Genomic DNA, 13,070 nt, shown 5'->3' on the forward strand with positions numbered 1-13,070 from the left:
TCACAATTTCCAACCCAATTCCTGACTCTTTGCATTGTGCTACGAGAAACCTGTTTGCCTGTCACCAGCCTGGACACAGGCAGCACTCAGCACCTCCATTGCTGTCCGTTCCTCCGTGATCCCTCCCGCTCTCCCAGCAGCAGGGCAGGGGGTTTCATTGCTACGTCCCATTTTGCAGGTGAGGAGAGAGGGTCAGAGACTTGCCAAGGGTCACATGACTAGTAAGAAGCAGAGCTGGGACTCAGGCCTGGTTCTTCTGCTAAAAAGCCAGGAGTCTAAGGGGATAGGCTCCAGGCTAGCCTGCGGCTGCCCCCTGCCCGTGGCTGGCCTGGTGTAGACAGTCCCGCCATATTTGTTGCAGGCCTGGTCACTTTGACCTTGTTACTATTACTCATCTGGCTCCCAGGGTTTCTGCAGCTTGTGTGTGTCTGTGTGTGTATGTGTATGTGCACACATGTGTACTCAGGCATGTGTGTGTGAGGGGGTGCTTAAGGGAGTGTGAACTCATTCAAGTGCAAAGGAGAAAACATATTTGTCCCTTAAAAGTCTGTCAGTTCAATTACACTAATTTAGAACCTATGTTTTCTTCAGCAGAGGGACTGAGTAAACTTTACTTGGAAAGGAAAGCGTGGAAGGAGCTTATAGGGATATGTTTCCAGTGGCATGGAGGGTCCCTTCCCAAAACACACCCTGGTCCTTTAGATGCACCCTTGACTTACTGGCATTTAACAAGCCATTCCTAGTGACCTAGGAACCCATGGACAACGTCTTACTGGGCTAGCCCAGATTCTTTCCCCTTGGTCTCTAATAGTAATACAATTGCGTTTTCTGTTTTGTAAAAATAGTGCACATGGAATGAGCTGGCCTGGACCCAGCTTCCTGTGGTCTATGGGTGGCAGGACGTCCTGAAGGACCCAGGGACGCTCCAAACCTGTTGGTCAGATCCATGGGAAACAATGTCCTGGGAGCCCTTAGCAGCCACGAAGGCAACCTCCTGGGGTGGTGTAGCAACACAGAGCCAGGCAGGGCATGACCCTGGACTCTGGTCTTCCCAGGTGCCCTCCCTTCTCAAGAGGAAGAAAGGCCAGGGTCCAGCCAGGATCTTTGGCTTCACTCTGGCAGGAAGAGTTGCCCTGTCTTGGGCCTCCTCACTGTGCCAGGGTGGAGGTCAGGCTCCTGGCGTCTGGTGGACACTGCTGGGTCTTGAACCAGAGAGGCCAGGGCCCCTCCTATCCTCATCTCCCCGTCTCTGAGAAAGGCAGGAGATCTAGCCCCATCCCTGTGTTAGAGCTCCACCTCCCTCAGGGCCTTTGGGGAGGCCTTGGCCTTGCAGTTTGATCTGAGTTCCCTGTTCCCTGCCCAGTGAACTCGGGGGTGGACGACTGGGTGGGGGACTATAGAAACATCTTCCCACCTCTTAGATGTCTCTCCAGAAGCTCAGCCCTGCACTCTGAGCCCAGCTAGGCCTAGAGAGGCCTGTCAAGGGGACTAGGCCCCAGGCCTCTTCCCCGTGTCTTGGGAGCAGTGGGCAGCCAGAGGGGCCCTGCCTGTTACCTCCGGAAGCTCTTCTCTCCGGGGGGTCGGGAGCTGGGCCGGGAGCCTGGGAGCAGTCCATCCGTCTCTTGGCTGTCCTTCTCTTCCTCTTGAAGAGACTCATCTCCCAGGAAGTGGCCATCATCCCAGGAGCCCACTGTGCCGTCGGTGGCCTGATACCGGACTTCCACGCACAGGCTGGTCTGAAGGGAGGGTGGTGGTGGTGAGCAGCTGGGATGGCGACAGCTATGTCCACCCCGTATATATGGCTGCTTGGTGGTGTTTCCACAGCGCTTCCACACCCTTGCCTCACTGGAGGAGGTTAGGATGGTATGATCCCCTCTACCCTATTTTGCTGATGAGAAAACAGAGGCTCTGAAAGGCTGACTTGGGCAGACCTGGTCAGCTTATTGGGATCTGACTCCAGGTCCCGCTGCTGGTGGCTCCACTCCTCCCTGGTGCTCCAGGTGGAGGGGCCTGGCCTGCCCGGGACAAGTGAGCCTGGATTCACCCCCAGAGTCCACTGTCTCCATAACCTAAAGTGTCGTTTAGCATGCCCATGATCAGGCCACCTCCTCTCCTCAGAACAAGGGCTGCCTGCAGGCATGAAGCGTGACCTGCCAGAAATCGGCTTGTTGGAATTGTGACAGGATGAGCTGAAAATGGCCTCTGGGAGAGGAGCGCAGGCCCCAGGCTCACACCCACCCTTTCTGCCCTGGAGAGGGAGGGAATCTTGGGAGCTGCCCTAGGGTTTCCCTCTGGGAAAAGTAGAGCACTCAACCCAGGCTCAGGCTTAGCAATGGAGAATCATGACTGGGCTTCCTGCTCTGTGTCCTGGGGCCATTACTTTCTGGCAGCTCTAGTTTTCCCCCAGTGCCCAGGCATCACCCTTCCTCGCTGGTCTAGAGGTAACTTATGCCTGTGCCCCAGACAGGCGGCCCTCACTCAGTGCTTGGACACTCCAGCACCCAGGCTTAGATTTCCCAAGGAAGGGAAAGGTGAACATATTTTCTGAACCCTCACTGTGCTAAGATGCTTTAATTTTAATGTCCACTCCTTTGATCTTTTCAACATTGCAACCTACCTTACCTCGCATATCAGGAGGTTAAGTTACTTGCTTTAAGTCACACAGCTAGGAAGATCTGAGCCCAGGCTGACTGACTCTAAGCCCCATGTCCTTTCCATGGAACAAATGTGACCCTCTTGGTGGAACCAAGGATGTTGTTGAGGGAAAATGGTGGTCTCTGGCATTGGAAGTCCTTGGTGTCCATGCTGGCCCTGCTGTCGACTAGTGTTCTGACCGTGGCCAAATCCATTCCCCATCCAGGACTTCATTGTTCCCATTCATAGCAATGGATAGTGGAGATGGGTGGCAAGTGGGCTAGGAGATCTGTAAGTACTTTCCTCCGCTGACATCTTAAGTCTGATTCTGAAAATCCAGGGTGTGGGCTGTGCTGTCTGTCCATCCCTGCTCACTCCCCAATTCTCTCATCTCACTTCCTACACTACACTCTTTATCCAGGTTTCTGTGTTCTCCTCCCAGCCCGCCTTCCCATGGGTGTCCATACGTAGTTTGTTCTGCACCCCTTCTCTCCTTGTTGTGGTGACTGAGACCCCAGTAACTTTAAGAAGCCCTCTCTGCCCACCCCTGCTCATGGGAGAAGAGGGTTCCTTCTTTTCTAGCTCCCTGTGGCTGCAGTCCTGGCTTCTGAGGCTGTTTCTCCTGGCCACTACATAGGGTCATATATTATACAGGACCCCACTGGGGGACCATGACACAGCCCCATTTTATACATGGGTAAACTGAGGTCAGGAAATAATAGCTAACAATGTTATAGATTTATTGTGCATATCTGTTCTAAGTACTTTATGTGTATTCTCCTTTAATCTTCAGAATAGTCCTGTGAGGTGGATACCACAATTGTGCTCACTTTGAGGTGATATGTAGCTTGTGCAAGTCACACAGTTAGTGATCGACCTAAGATTCATACCCACGGTCCCTGTTCCTCACCATCATGCCAACTGCCCACGAGTGGCCACGACTGAGCTCAAGAGGACTGAAGAATCTAAGCAGAGCCTGGGGCCAGGCTGTCTTGGTAGGGTTGCCTCCTTCTTTGTTAGAATATGTATCAGGTGCCTCTGCACTGTGCGTCACTAGCGCATGTGTGCTCATGCAAAAGTGCTGGGATGTGACAAACAATAGGAAATGAGGTCCCTGCCCTCCTAGGGAGGACCGGAGCCAGATACACAGAGTGAAGGTCTTTGGATGACGAGAGGAGCCTCTTTAGTGACTCCTGAGCTGGGTCCAAATGGAAGGACCAGTTGGTACATTCTCACCGTAGGAAGGACAGGGGTGCTTCCTGTGGGGCAGTAGACCCTGCCATGCCACAGGGCCTCCAGCCATGACCACAGATTGAGCTGTTCCAGCAGAGTCTGACCTGAGTCTCCTCCTCCCACCACACCTCACCATGCACGAGGGGCATCCCCAGACCACCCCATGTGTGGGGCAGGGAGAACAGACCCTCAGATGGCCCCATATGGGAACGTCCAGGAACTTCCTGGGGCACACCCACCTTGATGATAGCATTGTTGTCATCAATCAGCGTGTCAGTCACCTCCACATGGCTCTCCTCTACCACCTTCTGCAGCACCATACGGAAGGTCCCGATGAGCCTAGGGATGGCAGAGGGGGCACGGTGGTTACATGGAACAGACCAGGGTGAGGAGCAAGACTGATATCCCAAGAGCTGTGACTGCTTAGGAAGGACTGAGGTGGGCTTGCTGCAGCTCTGGGCTGGGCTGGAGAAGGTGGCCTAGGAGCCAGGGCTGGTTGCAGCCAGGGCAGCATGTCCCACTGTGGATGGTTGTTTGTGGGAGGCCCATTTCTTTGGCAGAGCTCCCAGGGGCAGTGAGCACCCTTAGGGGATGTCTACAGAATGTGGGGAAGAGTGCATGGAATCCAGCTTTAGCTGAGCCCTTGCAGAGAAGTTTCCAGATGCTCAGGGTGGAGGCTGGGGAAGGACCTGAGGTTCCTGGATGGACAAGTAGCTCCTCTGGCTTCTACCTCCCTAATGATGATCGAGGTTTCCAGCCCACACCAACAGCGCTCACTCATCCATTCCACATCCGCAGCCTGTAGGTTCCTGGATGGCAGGAACCTGTATGATGGCAGAGCCCATGGATCTGCACAGCAGGGGAGAGGCGGTACAATGCTTTGGTTAACAGCACAGTCCTGGCGTCAAAGAGACAGGGGTCTGAACCCAGCTCTGACACTGACTAATGAGCTACCTGCTTCCTGGGCAATTTCCTTAAACTCTCTCAGTCTCAGTTTTCTCATAAGATGAGCTGATAAGCTCTACTTCACAGAGTTGTTGTTGGAAGACTGAGTGAGATCATCTGCGAGTGTTCTTATCAGAGCCCCCAGCACAGCCAGCACTCCAAAGCAGTCTGGTTGGTCGTTATTCATGTGCTGCCTCTAAACTGCGAGCCTCTCCAGGGCACGGGTAGTGCTTTCTATTCCAGCCTCTGTTTGACATTTCTAGCACACTAGAGATCTCAATATCTGCTGGCTGAAATAATGAACAACAGTGGGTGCCCAATAAATGCTGACAGAGTTGACTTCAACCCCATTGCACCCCACAGTCAGAAGGCTATTTGCTGCTCTGGGAGAGAACGGGGAACTCAGAGAGACGTCCTCGCATGGTGCTTCCACATGGGGTGGTTAAGAGCACACACACCGTATCTAGCTGAAGGCACAAAGGTGAGGGAAGCATCCAGGGTGTGTGAGAGCTAGAAGGGACCTTGGGCATCATCTGATGCTGCCTGAGATTTGTAGAGGAAGACGGTGAGGCCACGGAAGGGTAAGGGACACAGCTAATTAAAGGCAGATCTGGGTGAGGTGAGGAATCAGATGAATTCTGACTTAGATGTGCTTGATGTCTATACCACCTTGAGGTCTATGGAGGGTGAACACTGATTTTTAAAAAATCCTCCTATCTCTATGAGGGGAGGAAGTGGTAGGGGCAGCCATGAGGGATGGATATGAAATGCTCCCCTCTGGAGCTCAGAGCCCCATCCACCAGCGCGCCCCACCTGCCCGAGGGTGAAACTGACCACACCCCTCCTTCACTCTAAAGCCAAACTGCGCTTCTGGGCTCTTAGAGCAGCCCCATGGAAGCCTTCCATAGCTGCATGCACCTCTCCCCAGCTCAGGCAGTGCCCCAGAGACAGAAGAGCTGGGCTGGCGGCCAGGAGCCTTGGAGCCACTGCCCCTGAGTCTCAATTTGGTCTTTATAAAATGAAGAGGGAAGAGGACTTTTAGCTTCCATACCATGTAGACATTCTAACAGTAGACTATGGGCACAAAAGAATACTCTCATCTTTTTTCAGCCTCACCTCTTTTTGTTCTAAATCAGTGGTTCTCAAACTTCAGCATGAACAGAGTCACCTGGAGGGCTTGTGAAAACACACATGGCTGGGATATCCTCCTCTGTGGATGTGCTGGAAAATGTGTCACTGGTGGGAGAGGAGAGGTGCTGATCTGTAGCTTTTGCTGGTTTCCGAGGTATAAATACTCCTGCCATGGCCAACTTTAAGCTCCAGATGTGAAGTCACCAAACTGGGTCCACCGGACTTCAGTTCACACCACTGGCCCCGCCCCCAGGGCTCTGATTCAGTGGGTGGGAGCGGGGCTGAGAATGTGAATTTCTGACAAGTTTCCAGGTGGTGCTGAAGCTGCTGGCTGGGGAGACACTTTGAGAATCCCTGCTCTACTGTTACCCTTTGTGGATGGCTATTCAGCTGCCTTGATTCCCCTAGGACCTATCGAGCACCTGTTGAGCGTGGGGCGATCTGGCACATCTTTCTCCAGAATTAGATACCTAAGAACAGCAGAGGCAGCTCCCCAGGATCCGTGGAGGTGCTGCAATGTGACAAGATACCCGCAGGGGGCAGGGTGGAGCTATTCCCCCTGCAAGTGCTCAGAGAGGCGTCTTGGGCCTTCTAGGCTTAACCCGCCTGAGTCTCAGACCTTAGACTTGGGAAGAACCTGAGAGATTTTGTCCAGCATCCCTTCCAGGAGGAATCCCTGAAACAGCCTCCCTGACACATGCTTTCAAGCCTCTGATAGATACTCCCATGGCGGTGACAGTGATGGGGCTGTCACTGGTAGTCCATTCAGCCACTGCTTTAATCACACAGTGTGCTGAGCGAGACTGGCCTCCAGGCAAATCCCCCACTCTTCACACCCTGGTCTGAGCCCAGTCCACATGTGGACTAATTCCATCCCTAAAGGGAAGCAGTGTAGACAGTGAAGAGCCTGGGCTCTGGAGTCAGACAGATGTAGGCTCACTCAGCAGGACCCAAGAGAGATTCCACCCCCTGGCAGTGGTGTGGTTTGGGCTCCTTCTCCCAGCCCTCCGACTTCCAGCAGACAGTGGTGAGGAGACTGCTGATGTGAAATTCCCCTAACACCACCGGCACTCGAATACCAGCCCTTCCTGCCTCCCTAATAATGTGCAGGGCTGGCCATCTGGAGGGCCCACCCAGCGCGGGTCTCCTTTGCAGGATGGGCTTCAGGGGCAGAACCAGGCTGTCCCCCACCCTTCAAGCTCTGTTCAGTCTTGCACAGCAAGAGCTTGTCTATGTCCCGGAGAGTGGGACTGGGACGCTAGGAGCTTGCAAGATTAAAGGAATCAATTTGCCACACTCCCAGGAGTGACTTGGGGGGTTTTCACTCCTAACAGTTCACCCCCAACCTCTCTCAAATAAAAGTAAAAATTATATTCTTTGACATGGACAATTGATATTATCTCAGCCTTATGTCAAGTGTAAAGAAAAGCAGTTTTATAAACCTTGGCTCTTTCTACAGGTCTGTAACATACCATTTAAGCAAAAACACAGTGCTTGCCATGAAAATAGCTTCAAAACAAAGGCCCTGGCCCTGGCGCTGCTTCTAGGATGCCATCCCTCAGCCCATCCTCTGTAGATATTCTCTGGGAAGAAGCTGGGACAGGAAGAGGTAAGGAAGCCCCTGGCTCTAGCCCTTGTGGTGACCCCAGAGGCGACCCAGTTTGCCGAAGCTGCCCTTTGTGCATCCTGGCTGCACACATAGTAGGGTCTTGATCCTCTGCATGGGTCAGCATGGAGGAGCTGCCTGGGAGAGTGGGGCCCAGGACAACTGAGGAAGGGTGGGCTCAATGCCCCTTAGACAGCCAAGTCATTTCCCTGGGAATGGAGTTGTGAGGCCATGTGTTCTGTGGGAAGGAGCGCTGGCCTGGGCGTCAGGAGGCCTGGGGTGAAGACCTGACTGTCCTGAACCTGCTGTATGACCCTGGACAAGAGGCCTCTCTGGGCCTCAGTTTCCCTGGGCCTGTTAGGCAAAGGAGCTGAGGCTAACTCCATGTCCTCTGACTGCTTGCCTTACATGGCCATCCGGGTCACCATGGCAAAGAGGGTGCCCCTCACAGGAGACTGATTGGCTCCACGAGGGGCTGGGCGGCTGGGCAGCGCTAGGATCCCCACATAATTAGCTGGCAGGAAGAGGCCTCCAGCCCAGACGGGCCCACAGACTGACCACAATAGAGCGGCACCTGGGCACCAGAATCCTGTCAATAATTCATCACTTTCCCCTGGGAGCCCGTGTCAGGTGTCCTGGGCCCTGCAAGGCCTCTCCTGCTCTCCTGGCTCCTGAATTATTCAGGGCCCCTGGCATCCTCAGCAGGCAGGAGGCTGGAGACCAGGCCATGGCCTCTCAGAGGTCCCGGACAGGCAGAGCTGGATGCACAAAATCTTCTGAACCCAACATTTCTTTCCCATGGGGAAGCCCAAGATTCCTGGACGCAGGTCTTTGTTCCAGATGGGGCTGAGCAGACCTGGAGGTCTCCTGGTTTCTGCCTAGGATGCCTCCTTTCTTCATACCATGTCTGCCTCCTGGCAGCCTCTAGAACCACTGGGCGAGGGGCCAGTTTCCAAGCTGCTCTCCGTTTCTAGGACAAATGCCTCTGTCTGAGACGGCAGTGATGGGATCAGGCTTATTTCTCGTGCTGGGCCCCACTGTCCCAGGCAGCTCCCCCATGCCTCCTTTAACTCAGTTTCCCCAAATGCATCAGTCATGTGATACTGAGTGTTACCCTTGAGTTCCCTGAGTCCTTCAGAGAAGAGGGGCCACTCCGATTCCCTCTCAAAGGCTCTCCCACCCTGTAGACCCTCTGCCTCCTAACACCACGGGGGCATTTATCCATTCTTTTATTCCACAAAATAATCAGGGACCTGCTATGTGCCAGGCACTGTCCCTAGCAGTGGCCATGGCTTTGCTCATTGCTAAACCCAGTGCAGACCCAAAGACCCCCTTCACTCAGCCACCCCATGAGAAGGAGCCTGGGGTCTGAGCTGGGCCATGTGGGGGTTGAGGGCAGTGGCCTCATTGCTCCCCTGGCCTGGCCAAGGCAAATGCCAGGATGGGGAGACTTGCGTATCACATCATTCCAAACACCTTTCTCCCACTCTGACCCCCACAAGCTGACCTGTGTCAGCCTGGGCCCGTGCTCTCCACAAGGGGACCTCTTCTTTCCCATTGCAGCTCTGCAGCCAACAGTGCCCTAGGCATTCTCTAGGCTTCCAAAGAAATGGCTGAACCTCTCCCATCAGGTCTGGGCCTCCCCTTGGGGGTTTCCTGCCTTCTCTTGGATGGGGGCAGGGAGGGAAGAAGAAGAGGAGAGCTAGGATAGGAACTATCCCCCTTTCTGTCTTCCTTCTTATTGGCACTTAAGAACACCTAATACAGGCTGGGTTTGGTGGCTGGCACCTGTAATACCAGCACTTTGGGAGGCCAAGGCAAGTGGATCACCTGAAGCCAGGAGTTCGAGATCAGCCTGGCCAACATGGCAAAAAAACCCTGTCTCTACTAAAAATACAAAAATTAGCTAGGCATGGTGGCGTGCACCTGTAGTCCCAGCTACTGGAGAGGCTGAGACAAGAGAATTGCTTGAACCAGGGAGGCAGAGATTGCAATGAGCCGAGATCACACCACTGCACTTCAGCCTGGGGGACAGAGTGAGACTCCGTCTCCGAACAAAACAAAAACGAAAACACCTAACAGAAGCTGGAACTTTCAACATATTCACTGCATGGTAGTCAATTTCCCAATCTCCCAAATACATCTGATTTGTTTGTAGCAGTCTTCTGTTGGGCTCAAGGGTTTCCAGCATTTCAGTGGTTAGGCTGGCAGCTTTCATTGTAAATTATTTTATTATTATTATTTTTTTATTTTTTTGAGATGAGTCTCGCTCTGTCGCCTGGGCTGGAGTGCAGTGGCCGGATCTCAGCTCACTGCAAGCTCCACCTCCCGGGGTTTACGCCATTCTCCTGCCTCAGCCTCCCGAGTAGCTGGGACTACAGGCACCTGCCACCGCGCCCGGCTAATTTTTTGTATTTTTTAGTAGAGACGGGGTTTCACCGGGTTAGCCAGGATGGTCTCGATCTCCTGACCTCGTGATCCGCCCGTCTCGGCCTCCCAAAGTGCTGGGATTACAGGCTTGAGCCACCGCGCCCGGCCTCATTGTAAATTATTTAACAATGTCTTCCATGCCCTCAGTTTCCACCATCACTGCTCAAATATTTTGGTTTCTGGGAGTTGGATTAGGAAGACAAGGAAACAGACATGCATTCTAGCCCTGGCTCTACCATTGTCTACCCATGTGACCTCAGGATCCCCTCTGAGACTCGGTTTCCCCTCCTGCACAACTAGGGTCGTACTGGCCAAGCTGTAAGGCTCCTGGATGCTTTGGCACCTACAGTTGGGTTCCTGCAGGGGCTCTCAGGTGCCCTCCGTGGTGCTTGACTTCCGATTCTGTTTCCTCTTTCACACCCACTTGGCCTGTGTGTGAGCCTTCCACCTGTTCCTGTTTCTCCTGTCCTCATAGGTCACACACCCTCATAGTATCTCACCCCAGGGAAGAAGGCTGTGCCTCACCTTGGGGGCCCCTAGTGGGGAGTGCCTCACCAACCTTGCTTGCGGGTGCCAAAGGCAGCTGCCTGAATGGTGTGATGCCATGAGAGGCAAAGGGAAGGCCTTTGTGCCCTAAACATCCTCCCTGTGGCCCTACCAGCAGGCCTGAAATGCCCTTGCTCCATACTCAGTTGAGATTTTGAAAGCTCCTAATAAAAGCCACAGAATCAGAGACTCCTTGGAGCCCATGTGGTTGGGTCTTTCCTGACTCAGAAATCCCCTCTACAACATGGTCCACTCTTTGCTCACCCTTTCCCAGTGGCAAGGAGCTCCCTGCCTCCTAAGACAGCACATTGGCTGGAGAGTGCTGGCTATCTTTCAGTTGGCTGCTGTCTTCCAGCAGCCTGTCCCTCATCCTGCCTCTAGGTACACACCTTTCTTTCCTATTTCTGTGGCAAAAAAACTGGGCGGTTAGTGGCAGGGACTGTGCCTCAATCCCTCATCTCAGTATCTCCAGTGACTAGCATAGTGTCTAACTGGCAGAAAGCATTTGTTCACTATATGTTTGATGAGTGACTGCAAGGTTGGATGAAAAGATGGATGGATGGATGGATGAATGGATGGAAGAATGAAAGGATGGATGAATGGATGCAAGGAAGGATGGATGAATGGATGCAAGGAAGGATGATGGATGGAAGGATGGATGAAAGAATGAACGAATGGATGGATAGATAGATGGATTGGTGAATGGAAAGATGAAAGGATGGGCCAGGAGTGGTGGCTCACACCTGTAATCCCAGCACTTGGGAGGCTGAGGTGGGTGGATCACTTGAGGTCAGGAGTTCGATACCAACCCGGCCATGGTGAAACCCCATCTCCACTAAAAATACAAAAATTAGCTGGGCATGGTGGCGGGCACCTATAATCCCAGCTACTCAGGAGGCTGAGGCAGGATAATCGCTTGAACCAGGGAGGCAGAGGTTGCAGTGAGCCAAGATCAGGTCACTGCACTCCGCTGTGGGCCACAGAGCAAGACTCCGTCTCAAAAAAAGAAAAAAGATGGAAGGATGAATGAATGGATGGATGAGTGGATGGAAGGATGAATGAAAGGATGAAAGGATGAGTGGTGGATGAATGGATGGAAAGATGGAATGATGGATTGATGAAAGAATGGATGGGAGGAAGGATGGGTGGATGGATGGATGGATGGGTGGATGGATGAGTGGATGGATAGGATGGATGAAAGGATGGATGGATGAATTGATATATGGATAAATGGGTGCATAAATGAATTGATAAATGGTTGGAGAGATGGATTGATGAATGGATGAATGAAAGGATGGAAGGATGGATGAAAGAAAGGAAGGATGGATGAATCAACTGATGGATAAACAAATGGATAGACAGATGGATGAATAACAGAAAGGATAGATGGATGGATGGATGAATGAATCAATGGATTGATGAATGGATGAATATGACCTCTATGATTTTCCCTTTCAGGCTCTCATCCATTTGTCATAAGGTAACACTTAAAGTCCCTTTCCTCCTGGCAACTATAGGGTGGTGCCTACAGGAATTCTCTGCCACCAGTATCAGAGCAGTGGACTCCTTGTCTCTCCTGCTCAGATCAAAAGTGCTTTAATTCTATTAGTATGATTTAGAATGAAGCCTACTCTTCTTTTCTTTGTAGTCTCCTCCCACTGTTGAGTTATTCTCAGTCCTCAGTGAGCTAACACCTCCACATCTTTTGGACATGTTACAGTTAAGCCATGACCTCCAGCTTGTATAAGAGCGACCGATTTTTTTTAAAAGAGATGGGATCTCACTATGTTGCCCAGGCTAGCTCAAATTCCTGGGATCAAATGATCCTCCTGCCTTATCTGCCCAAGTACCTAGGACTACAGGTGTGTGCCACACCTGGCTGTGATTTTTGAATCCAAGATAGTACTTAGCCACTCTTCCAGCCCGTTCAAATCCTTCTGAATTCTTCTTGTGGCCCAGAGAGAAGGACAACTACTTTTATTGAACACCTCATAGTGATAATGATCGTACGGCAGGTGTACTTCACTTGCAGAGTGCAAGCTCCATGAGGGTAGGCACCCTGCCCTCTGCAGCACCTAGTTCAGTACCTGATACACAATCGGTGCTTAGTAAACATTTGTTCAATGAGTGAGTTAACATCTATCTCATTTAATTCTCACAGCTGCCCTTTGAGGTAAATACTTGTATTTTTCACACATGAGCACATTGAAATCAGAGAGGTTATGTAACCTTTCCAGGGCTACATACACACACAGTAGATGACTGACCTGAGTGTCTGAGATCAGGCTTGCCTGACTCCTAAACCACCATCCCAAATTGTCAAGCCTGCCCTCAGGGCTACAGAGTGTTTCTTGGAGGAGATCTTCAGTCCCTCCACCTTTCACCTCTCCAGTGGGTAACTGTACCCCAGCATGGCATTGAGGGAGACTTAAAGAAAGGGACAGGAAGCTTTGATGGGGTTGGAGACAGAAGGGGTGATAGGAGGATGGAGTGTTCTTGGCTGACAGCAGCTGGGAGGACTGGGGGATTCTGAGGACAAGATGAG

The 13,070-nt window shown here is 52.3% G+C and overlaps 1 protein-coding gene across 4 annotated transcripts in view; it reads right to left on the reverse strand.

Moving 5' to 3' along the window:
- OTOF (otoferlin) overlaps nt 1–13,070 on the reverse strand; it is a 102,473-nt gene that overhangs the window by 56,981 nt on the left and 32,422 nt on the right. For all 4 annotated transcript variants that reach the window (XM_023230027.2, XM_023230026.2, XM_023230028.1 and 1 more), the window contains exons 4-5: nt 4,107–4,206; nt 1,555–1,736 (exon numbers count right to left, since the gene is read on the reverse strand). In XM_023230027.2, coding sequence (XP_023085795.1) covers nt 1,555–1,736; nt 4,107–4,206 — 282 coding nt within the window. The remainder of the gene's footprint in view (nt 1–1,554; nt 1,737–4,106; nt 4,207–13,070) is intronic.

This window comes from Piliocolobus tephrosceles, chromosome 15, assembly GCF_002776525.5.
Source record: "Piliocolobus tephrosceles isolate RC106 chromosome 15, ASM277652v3, whole genome shotgun sequence".
NCBI lineage: Eukaryota > Metazoa > Chordata > Mammalia > Primates > Cercopithecidae > Piliocolobus > Piliocolobus tephrosceles.